This window comes from Haliotis rufescens, unplaced genomic scaffold, assembly GCF_023055435.1.
Source record: "Haliotis rufescens isolate VD_foot unplaced genomic scaffold, xgHalRufe1.0.p SCAF_21, whole genome shotgun sequence".
NCBI lineage: Eukaryota > Metazoa > Mollusca > Gastropoda > Lepetellida > Haliotidae > Haliotis > Haliotis rufescens.
Window position 1 is genome coordinate 6,494,624 of NW_025963902.1, and position 23,248 is coordinate 6,517,871.

At 41.5% G+C, this 23,248-nt stretch overlaps 2 protein-coding genes across 2 annotated transcripts in view; both read left to right on the top strand.

Moving 5' to 3' along the window:
* Positions 1-11,011, top strand: part of LOC124118473 (zinc finger protein 420-like) — a 67,012-nt gene extending 56,001 nt beyond the window's left edge. Inside the window, exons 5-8 of the mRNA XM_048401312.1 lie at positions 4,840-5,228; positions 5,640-5,796; positions 7,643-7,774; positions 9,820-11,011. Of these exons, the coding sequence (XP_048257269.1) occupies positions 4,840-5,228; positions 5,640-5,796; positions 7,643-7,774; positions 9,820-10,933 (1,792 nt within the window). The 3' untranslated portion in view covers positions 10,934-11,011. The remainder of the gene's footprint in view (positions 1-4,839; positions 5,229-5,639; positions 5,797-7,642; positions 7,775-9,819) is intronic.
* LOC124133328 (zinc finger protein 721-like) lies at positions 1-22,586 on the top strand. The gene is made up of 3 exons (XM_046497692.2): positions 1-269; positions 15,006-16,415; positions 21,352-22,586. Exons 2-3 carry the CDS (start codon positions 15,034-15,036, stop codon positions 22,451-22,453), a joined length of 2,484 nt encoding a protein of 827 aa, XP_046353648.2. The 5' UTR covers positions 1-269; positions 15,006-15,033; the 3' UTR covers positions 22,454-22,586.
* Positions 22,587-23,248: the final 662 nt, after the last annotated feature.

Here is a 23,248-nt window from a genome sequence, read left to right on the forward strand (position 1 = left end):
TATATGTGACGCAACTCGTGAAAATATCTCCTTCTCCCCCCGTCACTCGATTAGCAAGTCGTACCAACTGGTTGTACCGTGTGAACAGCCCAGGCGATATGTCAACGCAACTTTTATCGAGTGGTATGACTATAGCAAAGCGTTCCCATTCATTACTCGCGCTCAGCGTTACTGTTGTGGCTGAGCTGTTTATGCATTGATTCGAAGATCGGCCTTGCAATCCTTTCGAAGCCAAAGTCTCCATAGTCCAGTCTGTCACGGGAACGAATGTAAGTTTTAATTCATTCATCTCTCGATATAGATCTAAACTATTTGAAATGTCGTCAAAATGTTCGAAAGGACGACAGATAGGCCTGTTGGGCCGACACAAGCGCGCAAACCCAAAAGATCGCACACAAGGCGACATACAAATACAAGGCGACATGTACAGTAAACTACGGTTACAACGAAATCAAAGGGAACACTAATTTGAATTCGTTATAAACGTAGTTCGTTATAAAGCATATTTACAACATAGATAGATCAAATGGGCGGGACCAAGAAATAGTTCGTTAAAGATCTACGTCAGTCCGTTGTAAGTGTGTTCGTCATAAACTTAGTTTACTGTATGTCATGGTATGTTGTAACCGAAAGACAGACGGCCTCGTCTGCGAGTTTGTTATCAAAGAACATTTTTAGGTCCAGTCCATTGCTGCTGGTACATTTTAGTAGTAGATCTACCTGTGAAGACAACGACCCCTTCAGCGGTCATCGCGAATGACTCTGAATTATTTCATAACGCCTGTCATGGACAAGTTCAAAAGTTTGATGTCGCATAAAATCTTTGCTCATTTAAGGGAAACTACAATCAATTTTCATTTGTCTAGCCGCCGGTGGCCCAGTCGTCTAAGGCGCCGCGATTCGCTGTGCAGAGTTGCGTCCCTTGGGCACGCCAGAAACCTATGATTGTGGGTTCGAATCCCGGTACGCCCCGATTATGTTTCTAGGTTTGTCAACACCATACCCGTGCTCGTGGGTTTCACTGAAGTGGTAAACGTCTGAAACCTGCCTGCATCACTTCTGGCTTTCCTTCCACATTAAGCTGACACAACGCGATATACCGTAACTGGAATACTGTTAAAAGCGGCGTTAAACCCAATCCACTCACTCACTCTAGCCGTCGTCATTTTAATTAGAGCGCGTTATCACCAGAAGCCAATTATCGCCAGCGACCCAACAAACAGGTCTTCTGACCGCCAACTAGAAAACCTTGTTGAGAGCTGGGGGTAATTCCCTTGAATCATCTCATTTAAGATTATGATGTTTACTGTGACCTTTCAACTTGCGAATTCATATGCGTGCTTAAATGTGTATGTACAATTATGTAGTTTGGTAAACAGAAAAAGTGTATGTATTATTTTTTTAACAATGAAATTCAGTTTGTATTCTCAACCATTTATCATAGTCTTGTTTCCACCCTTGCCACATCAAGCCTACTTTCCTGGGCTAAATATGATTGGACTATCGCACATTTCAATAGTCAAATCAGAGAACATTTCACAAAATCAACATCCACGACTGGTACACCTTCGTATGAAAGTGCCTGTCTTTCTAGTGCGCTGCCTGTCTCTGTTGACACAAATATGTCTTTTTAATCTATTAAAACCCCTAACAATTCCCTCTGTTTAAGTCAGGGATGAAATCGCGAATATTTTTGTTATCTGATCGACTTGGTCGTCACCTATGGTAGTTCGTGGTAGTTGCCATCATTGTGAACTATACAAGATAAGAACAGTGATCTGATTGGATATCATGTTTTGATTACAAGGGGCACAACTCATGATCTAGGCGAGGTGAAAAGTTGCCTTGGTGCAGCAAGGGTAGAAACTAGGCTTTGATATAAGCTAGTGGACGTGCTTGCCTTGTGAAGTTGATTCCATACAGCAGTGACTCTTATCTTATCTTGCAAATTGCATATAATACAACAATTACCACTCCCTTCTTGTCATCCATGTTTCATGTGTGACCAGGGGCGGTCGGGTAGCCTAGCGGTTAAAGCGTTCGCTTGTCACGCTGAAGACCCGGGTTCGATTCCCGACATGGGTACAATGTGTGAAGCCCATTTCTGGTGTCCCCCGTCGTGATATTGCTGGAATATTGCTAAAAGTGGCGTAAAACCATACTCACTCACTCACTCACTCACTCATGGTGCGACCTTCCACCTGCATATTTGTTGTCATCCACTTGATGCTCAGTTAATGACTTTATTACAGGTATAATAGTTGTAGAACTGCTCAGATTAGCTGACAAAGACTGCAGAATACTGTAAATCTTAAAATTAATGCATCTCTAAGTAATACGACTGCTTGCCCCTAGCCAAAAATGTGACTCAATATCAATGCATCTCCCCCCAACATCCCCAGTGAAATGTCCTTACCTTAATCAAACTCAAATAGCATAATTAAACCAACATGACGGGACAAAGGCTGTAGATCTGAGTAGTGTGATGAAGCGCTTTGGGCTGTGCAGCGGTAGAAACTAACATTTTTAGTCCACTAGTCCTTACAATGATAACATATAGCAAAACCTTTAAAAATGGGAAATTTCTACTGGTCCTTATGATACCTTAACTATTGGGCAGTTTGGCAAGGACTACAGGACTAGTGCCAATTTCTAAAGCTGTTGTGTCAGCCTTTGATGAAGTGTTGCTTGGGTGGCGTCTGTCTGTAAATCGTATGGAAATGGTAAATCATCATGTTTATTGATAATTCATTTGGGGGCACGTGTCTCCAAGTCGTCTAAGGCGCCGCAATTCGCTGTGCAGAGTTGCGTCCCTTGGGCATGCCAGAAACCTATGATTGTTGGTTCGAATCCCGGTTCGCCCCAATTATGTTTCTAGGTTTGTCAGCACCATACCCTTGCTCAGGGGTTTCACCAAAGTGGTTCACGTCTGAGACCTGCATCACTTCAGGCTTTCCTCCCACATTAAGCTGACACACCGCGATATAACTGGAATACTGTTAAAAGCGGCGTTAAACCCAACTCACTCACTCACTATTATCTTATTTCTTTCAGTACATGATAGTTTGTTGTGCATGTTTAAAAAAAACCCCAGCTGTGTTGAGGGATGTGTACATATTAGGGCGGTAACGATTCACTGATACCTATGATATCATTGATACTTAGACACACACAATACTTGAAACATCATTTTGTGAGGTCGCGATATACTATATTTAGAACAGGAACAAATCGAGTTACCTCCCATTATAGTAGAAGTATCATAGCGCCACCTGTAAGCATGGCAGAACACAAGGATGTGGTAGCTAAGGACGCACTAAGTGTTACATTTAACATGTTTAATAGTTTGTTTGTTAAATGCCGCACTCAGCAATAATCCAGCTGAATGACGGCGGTCTGTAAATAATCAAGTCTGGTCCAGACAATCGAGTGGTTGACATCATGAGCATTGATCCACGAAATTGGGATACGATGACATGCATCAACCAAGTCAGCGATTGAGAGTATAATGAGAGGAATGCGCATATGCGAACCGCTGTTATCCCCACCCTATAATAAACAGATACATTGTATACATTTGTTTGTTATAAAGAGAATAATACATATATGCCAAAGGATTCACCCTGGTGTCCAGCCTTGCTTTGGAAACTTAGATCCTGGATCATAACATGGAAACAGTTCAGATCTTTATCATGTTTATGCTACAAGTTACATTTGTATCTGGAGAAGAACACGTTCATGCTGTCAGATTTGCCATCCACCCCTTTTAAATGCTGACAGTCAAATTACGAAATATTTGCAGTATTATATACAGGTACAATGCAAATATGCGTTTTGTCATGATTGCATAAATATCCAGGGTCCACTTGCACAAAGTGATCTTTCCTACCTTATACAAACAGACAGTACTGGAATGAAGAGACAGTTTAAACAGACCACAGCCCGTGCTTAGGCATCCATGAGTTATCCCCCTTGGCCGCCACTCATATTCTTCTCTGTCTATCCAACAGACAGACGTATGTTTGGGACAGAGTTCAGTCTTACCTTATCATTGTCTTCAATTTCGTCTTCAGGTCGTGTTTCCTCCATATATCCTTTCCATGCTTGATATATCCGCTCGTTTGCGGTTTAAACCTTGTAATTCTATTTTTATTCGTGGCTGTGTAACTTTGCGCGTGCCGCACTATGGGCACCATTTTATCATACGTGCGTCTCGTGGTTACAAAGTTGCTTGTAAATGTACCTTTTGCTGTAGTTTTCTTAAACTATTGGTGATTCTCTCATTTTGTTGTTGTTGATTATGGCTTTCTATTGACATAATTCCCATAAACTAGGCGTATTATGTTTTTGAATTGCTTCCAGTCACACTTCACACTGTGTTATGCTTGTTTGCGAGCTTAGTTCACATATTGTCCAATAACATGTTTTGCTTAATATGTGATTCTACTCGTTACCTTATGTGTTGTTTACATTTTTTGCAGAATGTTTTCTATGCGTTGTGCTTTATGTAAAAGGCCCAAGTAGGGGAAAGACCCACATCAACCTGCATGCTCATTTGATCATCGCTGCTCTGTTTGCACTCTCATGTAAATTACAGACTTTAATTATTACAGAAAGGCTATTCTTCGTTGCCAGAAACAACTTGCTTATGGGAGTAAGATGCCTGATACTTCGCCGCCACACTCTTCTCCCTCTCCGTCGAATCCGTCCCCTCCACCTTCGGATCCGACTACACTGACGATGGTTCCTTCGTGTGCTCCTCCCCAATCTACACCATCTGCGCCACTTGATTTTATGAATCCTACAGTGATTGATGCCTTTTGGGAGTAACTGCTTCAGCATCGCCCAGACGACCTACTTTTACCTCCTGTCAGCTTGGATCTTGCCAGCTCCCGCCAGTCGCCGGGTCGGCGTTTCCGCACCTCTTCAGACACTTCGTCCTGCCATTCTTCTGGTTCCTGTCACCAATGTCATACTCCTGACGACTCCACTGCTGCCTCCACTAAAGTCAAGTGCTGTTGACAGCTATCGCCGGGACAGTGTCGCCAGTTATCCCCTGATCGTCTTCAGGCGTCTCCAGACCGCCACCAGCCGGTGCCAGACCGTCGCCTCATTTCACCAAATCTCTGTCAGCTTTTGCCGGACCGTCGCCAGTGATTGCCAGCTTTTGCCAGACCGTCGCCAATGCTCGCTGGATCGCCAGCTTTCATCGGACTTTCGCCAGCCACGTAGGTCGCCGTACAGTCGCCAGGACGCCTTTTTTGTTGGCTCAAGCAGTCCTTTTCTTTTTGCTCAAGCAGTCCTCCTGGGATCCGTCGTTCAAGATGCAACTGATGCGCCAACCTCGGCTAGATCCCGACTGTTCCTAAGGAGGCCCAGAGTTGGGATACTCATCAACAACAGTTTCGCCTCCTTAGCAACATGGAACTTCTCTTTTCTTCACAATTCTCTCAGCAGTGAAAGTCATATGTTGGGAAGAGACCAAGTTTGAAGCGGAAGTCTTCTTCTTTTGGGCCCAAACGCCAGTCCCCCAGAGCAGATCGGACTCCCAAGCCCTCCTGCCTAGGTCGCTTTTCAGGCTTACTGGAGGAATTGGCAGCTGCTCCAGGATCTGTTCGTTACCCGAATCCTCTGCCAAGGTTACCGCCTGCAGTTCTGCGCCGATCCTCCTCCAACTACCACTCCCTTGGAACATCGATATCGGCCTCGTGATGTGCCGGAGCTTCAGGCCAATATCGATCTCCTGATTGCCAAGAATGCAGTAGATCGCCTGGACGCCGACTCCATCTCTCCAGGGTTTTAGTCGCCAGTCTTCCTGGTGCCCAAGAAGGGTTCATCCAAACTACGAATAATCCACAATCTGGCGCTATTCAACCTCCATTATCTTGCACCTCTTCCACATTTTCAGGTGAATCTCCATCCGGTCTCTGCGCCTCCTCCTTCAACCGATGGACTCTCTCATCAGTCTTGATCTCCAGGATCCTACCTGCACGTTCCCATTCAGGCAGCACATCGTCATTTCCTCCACTTCATCTTTCAGGGTCAGCACTTTCAGTTGAAAGTGCTCCCATTTGGCATTTCCACGGCTCCGTGGTTATTCACACGTATAACCCATCCCATCATTGCGTTCCTTCACCGCAGGTGGATTCGGTTTGGAGCCGACCTCGACAACTGTATCCTTGGTCACAGCGTCAACAGTCAGGGTAGCCTCTTTGGGATGTGGATTTTCAATTTCTACTGCAGGACCCGGTTTTTCGCGTGTAAGCGCTTGGTCAATCAGACCCTGATTCTTCAGCACGATTTCACCCTTCGCCTTCTCCATCGGTTGGGTTGGTTGATCAACATGGAGAAATCAGATCTGACTCCTCGCCATCTCACCTTCAAAGGTGGTCTCTTTCTGACAGACCTCTCCTTCTGGATTGGTTCGCGGCGATCCAATCCGGGGTCAGGAGAGCCCTCTCTCAATCTCACGATCTCTGTCAGTGGCAGAGCCTTCTCGGGCTGTTGACCTCAGCTCAGGATCTAACATCCAGGTGTGTCTTCAACTCCGTCTTCAACACAGTTTTTCCTGACATTTCTGCGCTCAGACCTGTCGGGTCCCCTTCTTCCTCTGCCAAGGGAATTACGTCCGTTCCAAGAGTGATGGCTAGTACCATCGAACGTCTTGAGTGGTTCCTCTATGACAAGCTTCGAGGCCACTCACCATCTCTTCATGGATGCGTCTCTACAAGGATGGGGCCCCCACTTTCTCGAAGGAAACCGCTTCCGGTCATAGGACTCCTTCAGAACGTGCATGGCACATCAACAATCTGTACTTGGAGGCGGTCATTCGTGCGATTCGTCATTGGCGTCGGATCCTCTGCAACAGCTGTCTCATGGTCGCATCGGACAACTCCACGGTGGTGTATTACTTCAACAGGCAAGGGTCGACTCGGTCTGCCTCTCTCCTGGAGCTGACCTTTAGCCTGTTTCATCTGGTCTCCGTCTTCTGATACGAGCCCGTCACATTCCAGGTTGTCGCAACATCTTAGCCAACTCCCTGTCAAGACCCGATCATCCGTGGATGCTCCACCCGGAAGCCTTCTGGTTCTTGTGTGAATGCCTGGGGACTCCCAACGTAGATCTCTTTGCAACGGTGTGCATCCACCAATTGCAGGTGTACGTGTTTCCTGTCCCGGACCAAGCTGCTTGGGAGTTAGACGGCCTCGCTCTCTCCTGGGTCAGCCTAAGCGCATACGCTTTTCCGCCCCCATTTCTTCTCCCCCAGGTTATTCATAAGTCTCCCCCAGGTCATTCATAAGGTGGCCCAGACCTGTCCTCTGGATCTGCTTTTGGTCGCGCCTTATTGGCTGTCCCGGATTTGGTTTCCCAGGCTCCTTCAGCTCGCAGGAGAACCTGTATTATGTCTCCCGGTGTGGCCAAATCTTCTGTTCAATCCTCACTCCAGGCACACGCATCCAAACCAAGACGGTTACAGTCCCTCCACTCGTTCTCCACAAGTGGCGGTCATTCCAGGCCTTCTGCTTGTCCAAGCACATTGTTCCAGTGTAGGCCACTGTTCCACAAGTGGCTGACTTTGCCAATCCCGTCACCTGGCTGGTTCCATGATTGCGATCTTGCTGTGCTCAATTCTGTCCTCAAGACTGCTAGAGGTTCCAGGTTATCATCGGCTCCGGCCCTTTTTGCCATGGTCCGAGGCTTTCGACTTGCTCCTGGCCCTTGCAACAGCTGCCAGGTTTAGTGAGCTTCATGCCCTGGATGTGACCCGTGTCCGGTTCGACCAGCGTCCTCATGGTTTGGTTCACCTTGGCCTTTGTTGGGACCCGATCGGCAGTTTCACGTCCTGTCTCTTTTTTGTCCCGTCCTGATGAGGACCTGGAGCTCGCCCTTTGCTCGGTTCGGGCCCTTTGACGTTATCTTCAGGTATCTCAGCAGCATCACAAGCAGCGCCAGAGGCTGTTCATCCCTCTTTCCAGCCGTGGCCCGGCAGAGATCTCTCGTAATACAGTCTCCCTTTGGCTTCGTTCTGCTATCCTGAGGGCTTATCGTTGTACTGACCACCACCTACAGCCTCCAATCCGTATGAGATCTATCCCCTGTCCTCTTCACTGGCCGTCCGATCCATCATGGAGGGGTGCTTCTGGTCATCTAGTACCGTCTTCGCCAAACATTATCTTCGCAACATTTCGGTGGAGGACGTCGAGGGTACGCATAGCTTTCATAAGCTCTTGATGAAGTTGGTGATTGCCTGTTAGATCACTGTTTTTTAACATAAGCATGGCTCAGCTTTCTTCTGTTTTGCTTGACTGTAGTGACTGTAATACTTTTATTGTAAACCTACAACGACGTTTCCGATGGTAGAAAATGTTTGTATCTCAGATGTACTCTTTGCAAACTCCAGAAGTGGTTTGTCATTTCGTATTTGTGGTGCTTTCAGCAGAGCTTCCCACGATTCAAAGCTCTTAGGTTGAACCAAGTTACTTTCCATATCTTCACCTTCAGAGTGAATGATGCTGGATGTACCACTCCTGGGCTCTATGCATGGTGATTGATCGGTGACAATGTCTTCCACATTGCAGACTCTACAGCTATCAGCTCTGGTCCATTCTTCATTTTTGTCCATACTTTATTACTGCATTGGGAGGAGGAGTAGCAATACTAATGGCGAGTTGATTTTTAATTCATGTTTGAAGAGTGAATTTTCTTATCTGTAAGATAATGAAACAAAACATTAAAAATGTGTTTAATATACTGTAAAATATTTAGTATGAAGGAGTCATAATTTTAAATAAATTTAACATGTAAGATACAAGTATGTGAATTGAAACAACCTTCATTAATTGCAGTTTCACATATTTGTAGATGTTTTTATTAATTAATTTCTAAATTCAAAAGTAGTCACCTTTTACTTTTATGAATGAGCATAAGAAATTTGAATTTTCTCATTTGGGGAATCATATCATCATATCGTATAAGAAAATAATCAATTACATTCAAATAACATGATTTTTAACATTTTAGAATGTAATTATGCTGTACAAAAAAAATGTTTTCCAAGAACAGTTCAAATAAAGTCTAAAATAATATAGCAGTGATAATTAGTTGTAAGTAAGTTCTATGTACCATTACATCATCATTACATCATCACCACCAAATTCGGAGATGCTATGGATGTTAACTTTTTTTTATTGAGGTGTTTCATAAATCAAGTTACAATTACAATTTTATGACATTTTGACTGACAATCATTGATAAAATGAGGGTTTGGCACCACATGGTGCCATATACTTATATACTGTGTCTGCAAAGCTATTTTTTATTGGTAAGATGTATAGTAGTATATGCAACAGCCCAAACAGCAACTTACCCCTGAGAAGTTGAAATATTATTCCTTATGTTAACTAACTACTGTTGCTGTGGTCCAATTACCAAGACAGGAAGTAAACAAAGAAATGAGTTATGTACTACTCACTGGACAACATATTGTACTAGCCATTCTCCTGTGCCAACTTTGGAGACCTTCAAAAGAACATAAAAAACCCATGCAAAGCTTTGTTGTACTTAACCATCAATTCTAAACCTGTCACAATTTGCCCCCTGTTTGGTACCGAAATATTGCCAGGTTGATAGACTACAATAATCATGTAATAGATTGGTGAAAAGATATGAAAGTATATTTACCATCACCAGCTGATTTCATTCTCTTTGCATCATGATAAGTATTTAATCATGATTCATTTATCATAAATTGTGTGGTCCCAGCCCAAGTTGTTATTGGTGGTGTCTTGTGGAAACGTGACAACTCTTTTATGTTTTCAGTGAACACCATAACGTCCACAAGTTAAAAATGGAAGTACAAAGCCAACCACAGAATCCTGGCTCTGTTACTGAAACATGTGTAGTCAGGAACTGTGAGAGAGAGTTGCTGGAAACAGGTGATGTCAAGAGAGAACTTGTCACCAACACACTGGAAACAGGTGATGTCAAGAAACACTGTGGAATAAAACCTTACCAGTGTGTTGTGTGTGGGAACAAATTTACAAAGTCAGGTAACCTGCAGACACACATGAGGATTCACAGTGGAATCAAGCCTTATGAGTGTGTTGTATGTGGGAAAGAATTGACAAAGTCAGATACCCTGCAGACACACATGAGGATTCACAGTGGAATCAAACCATATGAGTGTGTTGAATGTGGGAAAAAATTTACAGTCTCAGGTACACTGCAGAGACACATGAGGATTCACAGTGGAATCAAGCCTTTTAAGTGTGTTGAATGTGGGAAAGCATTTACAGAATCAGGTAGCTTGCAGATGCACATGAGGATTCACAGTGGAATCAAGCCTTATCAGTGTGTTGAATGTGGGAAAGCATTTACACAGTCAAGTAACCTGCAGAAACACATGAGGATTCACACTGGAATCAAGCCTTTTAAGTGTGTTGAATGTTCGAAAGCATTTACACAATCAGGTAGCTTGCAGATGCACATGAGGATTCACAGTGGAATCAAGCCTTTTAAGTGTGTTGAATGTGGGAAAAGGTTTACAGGGTCAAGAAACCTGCAGAAACACATGAGTATTCACAGTGGAATCAAGCCTCATGAATATGTTGAATTTGGGGAAAAATTTACAGTGTCAAGAAACCTGCAGAAACACATGAGGTTTCACAGTGGAGTCAAGCCTTATGAGTGTGTTGTATGTGGGAAAGCATTTACACAATCATGTCACCTTAGGACACACATGAGGATTCACAGTGGAATCAAGCCTTATCAGTGTGTTGAATGTGGGAAAACATTTACTCAATCAGGTACCCTGCAGAAACACATGAGGATTCACAGTGGAGTCAAGCCTTATGAGTGTGTTGAATGTGGGAAAGCATTTACACAGTCAAGTAATCTGATGTCACACATGAGGATTCACAGTCGAATTATTTGATTGAATTTAGTGGACTGAGATATCCCTAGTATGATGAGTGTGTGCGTTGTAACTGATAATAATAAATCAATGAACATATGAGTGGTTAATCCTTAATTCCTGCATTTGACAGCTTGAGATGGGTGTATTCCATCTGCTGTATATGACTATATATATTGAGATTCCCTGCATATACAGATAACTACGGTTATAACGAACTCAAATGGACCACTAATTATAGTTTGTTATAACCGTATTTCGTTATAAGCATATATACAACATCTATACAGCAAATGGCCGGGACCAAAAATAAAGTTCGTAATATCCGTCAGTTCGTTATAAGCGTGTTCGTTATAAACGTTTTTTACTGTATACAAATACTAATTATTATTATTGGAAGAAATGATCTTCTACTTGATACAGAGTATGCTAATCCATCATCAACACATTTTTCAACAGTTTGTCACTCTGTTATTCTTCAACATCTTTGATCGACTACACAAGGTCTTCAGCAACCCATGCTTGCCGTAAAAGGCGACTATGCTTGTCGTAAGAGGCGACTAACAGGATCGGGGGGTCAGGATTGCTGACTTGGTTGATGCATGTCATTGATCCCAATTCTACCATGAATTTGGAATTTACTTGATTCTGATTGGTCAATCAGAGGCTATTAAATCACAATAAACCCCCTCTGATTGAAACAGCTGGTTTGACGGCCGCATCACTGCGGAAGTTAATATTCATAGAATAGTGCTATTTTCAGTCATTGTCGGTTTGCATATTCAAATAATAATATCTACAATAACAGGTTACAAAATGCACAGATGCGGTAACTGCAATATTCAAAGGATGCGTGGCAATACATTTCATGCAAAACACATGATAGAAATCTGCAAAGGGAATGTATTTACGTTTTGGAGACAACAGAGAGGTTGGAATTTTAGTTCTTTTCAATATATGACTGAGACGTCATATCTTTTGCGTCACAATGAGCGATATGACATCATATTGGTGATGTGCGATGTAGAGTGAAAGCCTTTCTTCAGGGATGCCCACCTCATGTGAGCTTACCAAGTTGCGGTGCTTATATGCTTTAAATGCCTGTCATATGTTCGAGTGAAGTATTACGGTGTAAACTAACTGCTTGAGTATATATAGCACCATATTTTGTTCGGCGATTCCATAATTCAGATCGACAACCCACTCAAAACACTGGACTCAACCCATGCCGCTTCACTCAGTATATTTGCTAACACCAAAGAGTTTGCGTTTTATTTAGTCATGGTAGAATGGAGATAAACATACTGAGTTTTCAATGTAGAGCTAGGTTACCTGTAGATTTAACTGCGCTAAATTTAACATTTGAAACCTCACGCTGAGCGTTCGGTTCCATATTCAATTTAGCGGGGTTAAATCTACATTGAAAACACAGTATATTTCTCTCCTGATTGTGTGAATGGATGCTCATGACTTGGGCTCGCCAGAAACCTATGATTGTGGGTTCGAATCCCGGTTCGCCCCGATTATGTTTCTAGGTTTGTCAGCACCATACCCGTGCTCGTGGGTTTCACAGAAGTGGTATACGTCTGAGACCTGCATCACTTCGGGCTTTCCTCCTACATTAAGCTGACACGCCGTGATATATCTGGAATACTGTTAAAAGCGGTGTTAAACCCAACTCCCCAACCATTAATTAAAGCTCTCAATGCTGCAGGCGAACCCATTTGACAGGTGCATAGTCAAAGGACATCCCCAAAGGAACCTTGCAATAACTGTTTAATGAGTAGGCTTTGCGTATGATTTAAGTTTCGTGTAATATGCATAAATGCTCAACTTGCAAAATATTTCAAAAACCAGAAGTTTATTTACCTAAAAAAAACACATCTTTAGTTAAGAAAGAATCAACCAAATTTCTCAGCACAAAACTACCCGAAACGGCCATTGTTGATTTTTGGCACTTCACGTTGAGTGGCATGGCATCCGATATTTCATTCCTAATTTTGTAATTTTTCTATTTGATCATTTTCTTATTACCTGATGAAAAGAATACTCACAAGGTCCTTACTCCTTACTTTCGAAAAATTAGCGATTTTTCATATAATTAATTCTAAACTAAAACAATCTGAATCATAAATTCATCGATTGTATGAAAGGTGTACGATCATGGCAATGGTGGTAAACAAACAACTCCACATGTGTTGTGATCCTGTAATACTATCACAATCCTTTTTATATATCATGATATATCTTAATTAAATCTTAATTAAGTTTCTAGAATGTTTTACATGGATGTACAAATCTTTGTCAAAGACATCTCATTTTTGTGGTATTTGCCAATGATTTTGTTTGATAAACTTTCGGACACTGACATGCTGTTGACAAGCATAAGTGACACATTTGGGCGTGGCCTGACATGCGATTTGTTTAGTTAAACAAAGTCAACAAACACTGCAAATAATGAAAAAATTGGATGATACACAAATCTGAACTGATATACATTCTAGCTAAACCATTTATAGCAAAATAATACAGATTATGAAAAACAATCAAAATACTTGGTTGTTAATATGATTTACTATTTATCGTCACATTTTTACTATTTATTGACCTGGGTAGCAGTCTTCACTCCTATGTTTCACATGTTTTCCTGATTGCCGCTGGTGATTGACTTCAAATTTGTAAGTCTAAATCCAAAATCAAAATGGATTCCATGCTTGACGATTTTTGAATTATTTTCTGTCAACGGAGGCTGCGGGGAGCGATAATAACCTATTTATATGACATAATGATAACAGCATGATATTGTTATTGGTCTTTCATTGCAAGAAGGACAATTAAGAATATTAAAGATGTTTTTAAAACATTTCGTCAGAAATTCCCTGTCTTCAGAACGGATGAAACTAGGGCGACTGGATGGATGTAGCGCCTGTGTGATTTTATACCAAAACAAATTAGTACCCAAGAAAATATGCAAAATCTATATGATTGCATTTTCTTTCACATGTTTATTGCAAACAATGAGCAGAACATTCATAATATGACTAACCATTGGATCACTGTACATGGTCCTTGAGTGATGACAGTCCCCACTGGCAAAACTCAAATTGATTGTTTGGTTTTGATAGGAAAGTCACATCTTGTCACTGAAGAAGAGGCCAGTTAAATTGATTAAACCTAAGTTAATTGTATTGTTTTGATAGGAAAGTGACAATAAATTTATTGCAAACAATGAGCAGAACATTCATAATATGACTAACCATTTCATCAATAACCAGACCTGTTCATCACGGGTGGAACGAGCATTCATTGAAACAGCCATCTGCATCGCATGCAACTTACCACTTTCAAATTATAACATTCTCATCAGCTCCAAATTCGGAGATGCTATGGATACCATTAACTTTTTTTATTGATTTGTTTCATAAAAAAAGTTAAGAGTCAACACTACTACAGTGTACCCTACAACTTTTATGAAATTACAATTACAATTTTATGACATTACTGTGTCTGCCAAACTTAATTTTTCTCCCTTTTTTATTGGTAAGGTGTATAGTAGTTTATGCAACAGCCCAAACAGCAACTTACCCCTGAGAAGTTGAAATATGATTCCTTTTGTTAACTAACTACTGTTGCTGTGGTCCAATTACCAAGACAGGAAGCAAACAAAGAAATGAATTATGTACTACTGACTGGACAACATATTGTACTGGCCGTTCTGTGCCAACTTTGGAGACCTTCAATAGAACTTAAAAAAAACCATGCAAAGCTACTGGATTTTATATGCTATCATATTTGTTGTACATAACCATCAATTTTAAACCTGTCACAATTTGCCCCCTGTTGTGTACCGAAATATTGCCTGGCTGATAGACTACAACTGTCATGCAATAGATTGGTGTAAAGATATGAAACTATATGTACCATCACCAGCTGATTTCATTCTCTTTGCATCATGATAAGTATTTAATCATGATTCATTTATCATCAATTGTTTGGTCCCAGCCCAAGTTGTTATTGGTAATGTTCTTGTGAAAACATCTTCAGGATATGCATAACACAATAAAGGAAAGTGACAACTCTTTTATGTTTTCAGTGAACACCATAACACCCACAAGTTAATAATGGAAGTACAAAGCCAACCACAGAATCCTGGCTCTGTTACCGAAACATGTGAAGTCAGGGACTGTGAGAGAGAATTGCTGGAAACAGGTGATGTCAAGAGAGAACTTGTCACCAACACACTGGAAACAGTTGATGTCAAGGAAAAGTCTGACACTGACACGCTGGAAACTTGTCATGTCAAGAAACACTGTGGAATCAAACCTTATCAGTGTGTTGTGTGTGGGAACGAATTTACAAAGTCAGGTAACCTGCAGACACACATGAGGATTCACAGTGGAATCAAGCCTTATCAGTGTGTTGTATGTGGGAAAGAATTTACAGAGTCAGATAACCTGCAAATACATATGAGGGTACACACTGGAATCAAACCTTATGAGTGTGTTGAATGTGGGAAAGCATTTACACAATCAGGTCACCTGCAGACACACATGAGGAGTCACAGTGGAATCAGGCCTTATGAGTGTGTTGAATGTGGGAAAAAATTTACAGTCTCAGGTACACTGCAGAGACACATGAGGAGACACAGTGGAGTTAAGCCTTTCAAGTGTGTTGAATGTGGGAAAGCATTTTCTCAATCAGGTACCCTGCAGAAACACATGAGGATTCACAGTAAAATCTGTCCTTACAAGTGTGTTCAATGTGGGAAAGCATTTACACAATCAGGTAGCTTGCAGATACACATGAGGATTCACAGTGGAATCAAGCCTTTTAAGTGTGTTGAATGTGGAAAAGCATTTACACAATCAGGTACCCTGCAGAAACACATGAGTATTCACAGTGAAAACAAGCCTTTTACGTGTGTTGAATGTGGGGAAAAGTTTACAGTGTCAAGAAACCTACAGAAACACATGAGGTTTCACAGTGGAATCAAGCCTCATGAGTGTGTTGAATGTGGGGAAAAATTTACAGGGTCAAGAAACCTGCAGAAACACATGAGTGTTCACAGTGGCATAAAGCCTTTTCAGTGTGTTGTATGTGGGAAAGGATTAACAGAGTCGGGTAACCTGAAGATACACATGAGGATTCACACTGGAATCAAACCTTACAAGTGTGTTGAATGTGGGAAAGAATTTACAGAGTCCGGTAATCTGTTGAAACACATGAGGAGGATTCACAGTGGAGTCAAGCCTTACCAGTGTGTTGAATGTGGGAAAGCATTTACACAAGCAGGTCACCTTAGGACACACATGAGGAGTCACAGTGGAATCAAGCCTTATGAGTGTGTTGAATGTGGAAAAACATTTACTCAATCAAGTTCCCTCCAGAAACACATGAGGATTCACAGTGGAGTTAAGCCTTATAAGTGTGTTGAATGTGGGAAAGCATTTACACAGTCAAGTAACCTGAAGTCACACATGAGGACTCACAGTGGAATTAATTGATTGAATTTAGTGGACTGAAATATCATTAGTGTATTGAGTGTATGCATTGCAACTGATAATAATAAATCAATGAACATAAGTGGTTAATCCTTTAATCCCTGCATTTGACAGCTAGAGATGGGTGTATTCCATCTTCTCTGTATGACTATATATATTGAGACTCCCTGCATATGTACAAATACTAATTATTATTATTGAAAGAAGTGATCTTCAACGTGATGGGTGGGGTCACGGGTGGCCCAGTCGTCTAAGGTGCTGCGATTCGCTGTGCAGAGTGCGTCCCTTGGGCACGCCAGAAACCTATGATTGTGGGTTCGAATCCCGGTTCGCCCCGATTATGTTTCTAGGTTTGTCAGCACCATACCCGTGCTCGTGGGTTTCACCGAAGTGATAAACGTCTGAGACCTGCATCACTTCGGGCTTTCCTCCCACATTAAGCTGACACGCCGCGATATAACTGGAATACTTTTAAAAGCGGCGTTAAACCCAACTCACTCACTCACTCACTAAACGTGATAGGTAATAGAGAGTGTGTGCTAATCCATCATCAACACATTTTTCAGCAGCTTGTCACTCTGTTATTATTCAACCCATTTGATCATCTACACAAGGAAAAATGTTATGACAGTACATCAATCTATGTTAAACATATTATTCATTTTGATATATGTACACACATGAGCATTAATTAAAGCTCTCACTGCTGCATGCGAACCCATTTGTCAGGTGCATAGTCAAAGGACACCCCCAAAGGAAACTTGCAATAACTTTTTAACAGTAGGCTTTGTGTTTTCTTTTAAGTTTCGTGTAAAATGCATAAATGCTCAACTTGCAAAATATAAAAAAAAATCAGTAGCTTATTTATTTTCTGAAAAATATGGACACCTAAAAAATGAGGGCTTTTAAAAAGTTGTATTTCTATGTAACTTGTCAGATGGTTTGACGTTGGTCTATCAAAGAAAAATCCATTCGAAAAGGATTATTATTTTTTTATGACACTTAAAATGTCACGCACTTAACCAAAGAGTCTTCAAGGAATGCTGAATTTGTTTTCTTTTTTTGAAAATACAACTTTTGGGGCAGTTCGTATTTCATGATGGCAAGGGCACTTTTGTAGACACAAACTGAGGAACGTGTGACATACAAGCTGAGGAAAGAGTGATACTGTGATTGCATACAAGGGAAAAACAGGTTTACAGCCATACAGGTATGTGCGAAATATACCACATAAGGAGACATAAATTCATGGGGTGTGGCTGCCAGGACAAAAAATATCTGGCAAAGGTAATCATGTATACAGAAGACTGAGGCATGGAACATGATAAGGACCTATACTGACTGGATATTCAGAAATCCATAAAATGATCAAGGATGTCAGATCCAAGACTGGTGCATTTATTTTGAATATGTGTGCATCAAACTGACTGATAGACGAAAACCTGTTGACCACAGTTCACAATGGTTCATGTTCCTTAAGGGACATGCATGAGCGTCACTGTCACACACCTGAGCAAACTGCAACAAACCTTGAAAGTCCTGCGAGACTAATCGCACATTATTTCATTGATGAGAACCCAGAAAAAGTACATAAGGTGGGATATTTTTCATGTACTTTTCTCCAACAGCACTGCAAGAACTGTCAATGTACATATACCATGGGTGTTCAATTTTTTTTTGCAACTTCAATATAAGACCAAGTCGCAGAATATCTTTTGCACTTTTGTTTGTCAATATAATCTCCATTCACCTCAATACACTTATTCCATTTGTCCTTCAAGCTTTTAATACCACTTTTATAGAAATCCACAGATTGGCCCTCTAACCACGCCTCTGTGGCAGCTTTTATGTCCTCATCCTGGAGGCGTCTTCCACGTGCCGGGAGATTTCATTTGCCGGAACAGGAAATAGTCACTGGGAGCTAAGTCTGGGCTGTAGGATGGACGATTTTACTGTAGAGCCCAGATTAATGCAGATTAATGCTCGTGTGTGTGCGTGCGTGCGTGCGTGCGTGCGTGCGTGCAATTTATTTGAGCCACAACCTCGAAGTTACTGTTAGGAGAAACATTTACTAAAATCAGACCAAACTTTCTGTTATTCGGTTTTCGTCAATTAATTTTCATACCGACATTTCCTTATTTCATTGTCGAGTCAACAGATTCAGCCTTCACATTTGCCAACCTTTTGTGATAAATGGTTGTATTCAAGCTTGCATGCGTACACTCTGAAGTGAAGGTTCTGAGGAACTTGTGGTTGGTTTCATCAATACCCATACGTTTGTAGACATTACATTAGAGGAATGTGCAATACATTCAAACCTGTGACTTGACATTTATGCCTATAATAAAGTAACCTTAGATCATGTAGATGGCACGTACACAGGTGTATGGTTATACCATGAAGCATTTGTGAGAAGCTCCTAGCGATTGTCACTGAACATTTGTGATGTGCAATTTAGTTGCCTGAAAAATAAGGGCCATTTCAACATGTTCAAATTTTGATTATACATGTATGAACTGAACCTTATTCTGTGGCGTTGATGAATTTCATGTAACTAATTCTGCCTGAATAAAATATTGTTTAGAAAAGACTTGAGAAAGTCTGATGTAACATAAAATCAAACATGACATGAAATGATAAAAACGTGTCTGGGATAGAATACTTACACGTATTTCAATATATAGAACAGACAAGAAATACGGGAACTGATGAACTGATAATGAAGGGGTCATGACAATAAACGTCTGTAATATTAATTTCAGGCGAGTAGATTAATATCTGGTGTGTCCACCATGTTGGGCGATACATACCTTGATGGCATACTGTTGATTGACTTGCGTATGGTTGCCCTTGATATTGCCCGCCAGAGCTACCCCAAGCAGTGCCATGTTGGCGAGTGCTGGGTCTGTCGCATACAGGCTCTGCCCAAGATCATCCCACAGATATTCCTGTCAGTTTGCCTTGTTGCAGATAATCAGTTGTTAAAAGTTCATAATTATAATGGACCCGTGAAATAGAATAGGTCTTCTGCAACCCATGCTTGCCGTAAAAGGTGACTATGTTTCTCGTAAGAGGCGACTAACGGGACTCGCTGACTTGGTTGATGCACATCATCGATCCCAATTGCGTGGATCAATGCTCATGTTGTCAATCACTGGATTGTCTGGTCCAGACTCAATTATTTATAGACCGCCGTCATATAGCGTTAATATTGCTGAGTTCGGCGTTAAACAACAAACAAACAAACATAAATATAATGATATATCCTGAGAGTGATACTCCATTCAAGATGGCGGTGCCAAGCGAGTGATCGCATTCGATGTCGCCAGGGTAACATATAACTGGTAATTGATGTTTAATGTGATTGTGTATATGACGTAAGGGAGGTAGGGGCTGGGGAAATGACGGGTAGACTTCAGTCTGGTTGAGAGTGCTGCTGGGTGCGCACATACATCTCTTGTTATCAAATATATAACCGAATAAACAACCTCGACTCAAGATATCATCGTTGTGTCATCTGGGCCATATTCTGATCTAACACAGTGATGACCTGGCACGATGTTGCCTGTCATTTTCATCTTGCTGGACAAACCTGCTGATAATTCTAGCGAATGGAACAATGACAGGATGCCACATTTTGCCAACATATCACTGGCCCGTCAAATGTCCATTAACAATAACGAAATCATTTGGCCTGTCGTATGACACTGCCCTACACCATCGAACAACCGCCCCAATGTCTATCATGGTCGAGGATTGTTGCCCTGGGATACAACTCGCTGCTATGTTTTTTGCCATCTGTGACATAGAAATAAAACCTTTTATTCATCTGTGAAGATGATGTGACACCATTGGCGCACAGTCCGTATCTGGTGTTGCCTGACCCACCCCAATCTTTGCCGCCAAACTAAGCTGTTCGGGTAATGTTTGGAAGATTGGCATATTGATACAAATAAAAGTTCCAAAACACATTTCCCTAATGATAAGAGTGAGTGAGTGAGTGAGTTTAACGCCGCTTTTAACAGTATTCCAGTTATATCACGGCGTGTCAGCTTAATGTGGGAGGAAAGCCCGAAGTAATGCAGGTCTCAGACGTTTACCACTTCGGTGAAACCCACGAGCACGGGTATGGTGCTGACAAACCTAGAAACATAATCGGGGCGAACCGGGATTCGAACCCACAATCATAGGTTTCTGGCGTGCCCAAGGGACGATATTATGTGCATGTGTTTAAGAATCACTTTCTGGTATTATGGAAAAGGTGAGTGTATCCTACCCATTTGGTTGCACCCGTCATTAAGGTGCAAAGCCAAGTATTTTTTTTCCATGAAAAAACATGGGAACGTGTAATCAAAGAGGGAGTTTACATCAGACATCACTTTTGACATTGATGTGTCAAATGTGGAAATGTAAACCACATGGCCACCATAAAACTTTTTGAAAGCTTTACTGAAGCCTTGAATGTTAAATCCCTGATCAAACAGGTTTTGGACAGGGTTCATTTGACGTTCTTTGAAATTTTGCCTGAAAGTCTTATCCCCCAAATGTCGTATAAATGTTATCAATGAGGAAGTCAATATTTTATTCTTTATATCCGGATCACAGTTTTATTAACTGGTTATGTAAATAAATGAGCAGAAGTGTGGGTTGAGGGTTAACATTTCAGTCAGCGATACATACAGTACTTAGTTATTGGTACGTAACCCACAGCATACAACCGTCGTATCATAGGTGGGTGGAGATATATGTGACGATATGTTCCATCACCAGAATAGTTTCATTCTCTTTGCATCATGACAAGTATTTCGTCATGATTCCTTTATCATCCGATTGTGTGTGGACCCAACTCTAGTTGTTACTGGGGTTGTTTTTATGGAAACATCTTTTGGCAATGCATTAACACAATTAATAAAAGTGACAACTCCTTTATGTTTTCAGTGAACACCATAACATCCACAAGTTAATAATGGAAGAACAAAGCCTACAACAAAATAATGTCTCTGTTACTGAAACATGTGTAATCACAGACTGTGAGAAAGAATTGCTGGGAACAGGTGATATCAAGACTGAACCTGTCATCGCCATACTGGAAACAAGTGCTGTTCCTGAGACGCTGGATACAGGTGATCTCAAGAAACACGGTGGAATCAAGCCTTATCAGTGTGGCGAATGTGGCAAAGGATTTTCAGAGTCATATAAATTGCAGACACACATGATGATTCACAGTGGAATCAAGCCTTATCAGTGTGCTGAATGTGTCAAAGCGTTTACAGCGTCATATAAATTGCAGAATCACATGAGGAGTCACAGTGGAATCAAGCCTTATCAGTGTACTGAATGTGGGAAAGCATTTACAGAGTCATATAGATTGCAGAAACACAGAAGGATTCATGCTGGGATCAAGCCTTATCAGTGTGGCGAATGTGGGAATGAATTTACACAATCATGTGACCTGCAGACACACAGGAGGACTCACAGTAGGATCAAACCATATCAGTGTGTTGACTGTGGGAAAGGATTTACAAGTTCAGCTTGTCAGCAGAGACACATGAGGATTCACAGTGGAATCAAGCCTTACTGCTGTGGCGAATGTGGTAAAGGATTTAAATACCCAAGTATACTGCAGAAACACACAAGGATTCACATTGTAATCCAACCTTATGAGTGTGCTGAATGTGGGAAGGTATTTACACACTCGGGGAGGCTGAAGTCACACATGAGGATGCACAGTAACATCAAGCCTTATCAGTGTGGTGAATGTGAGGAAACATTTACAAAGTCAGGTTGCCTGCATAAACACATGATGATTCACAGTGGAATCAAGCCTTATCAGTGTGTTGAATGTGGGAAAGGATTTACACAATCAGGTAGCCTGAAGTCCCACATTAAAATTCACAGTGGAATCAAGCCTTATCAGTGTGTTAAATGTGGAAAAGTATTTAGACATTCAAGTAACCTGCAGACACACATGAAGATTCACAGTGGAATCAAGCCTTATCAGTGTGATGAATGTGGGAAAGCCTTTTATACAGAAAGATAGCCTACAGAGACACATGCGGATTCACAGTGGAATCAAGCCTTATGAATGTGTTGAATGTGGGAAAGCATTTACAGACTCAGGTGGCCTGACGAAACACATGAGGACTCACAGTGAAATCAAGCCTTATCAATGTGTTGAATGTAGCAAAGGTTTTTCATGCTCAGGTCAACTGAAGTCACACATGAGGACTCACAGTGGAATCAAGCCTTATCAGTGTGTTGAATGTGGGAATGTATTTACAGAGTCATGTAGCCTGAAGAGACACATGAATATTCATAGTGGAATCAAGCCTTATCAATGTGTTGAATGTGGGAATGTATTTACAGAGTCTGGTACCCTGAAGAGACATATGAGGATTCACAGTGAAAACAATTAATAGAATTACAATTGAAATCTCATTTGTCAATATTGGCGATGATTGTTGGTCAGAATTGGGCGTCTGGCTGGTCTCCTCGCAACAAACCCGTAACGTCTAAGACAGCGATGTACAGTCTGTGCCGATATTTGACAAAGGTCATGATCAGGGATGCTTCTCGCAGTGATTTTTGAACCGATTTCACAGATGGATGGTTAGATTCCAACGATCTTGACAGACGCTTGTAACACGGGCCTGCTGCTCCTTGGTCGGTGTTTGTTTGCTGCCACCACTGCCATAACGTGTTTCTGTGCACGTTCAATCTCCAAACTTCAAATAATGATTGAAATTTGACGGGTTTCTTTTGTCAAGACAGAAACAATGCATACATATGCTTTTATACCCTGTTTACATCATCAATTGCATGATTGCTGCATGAA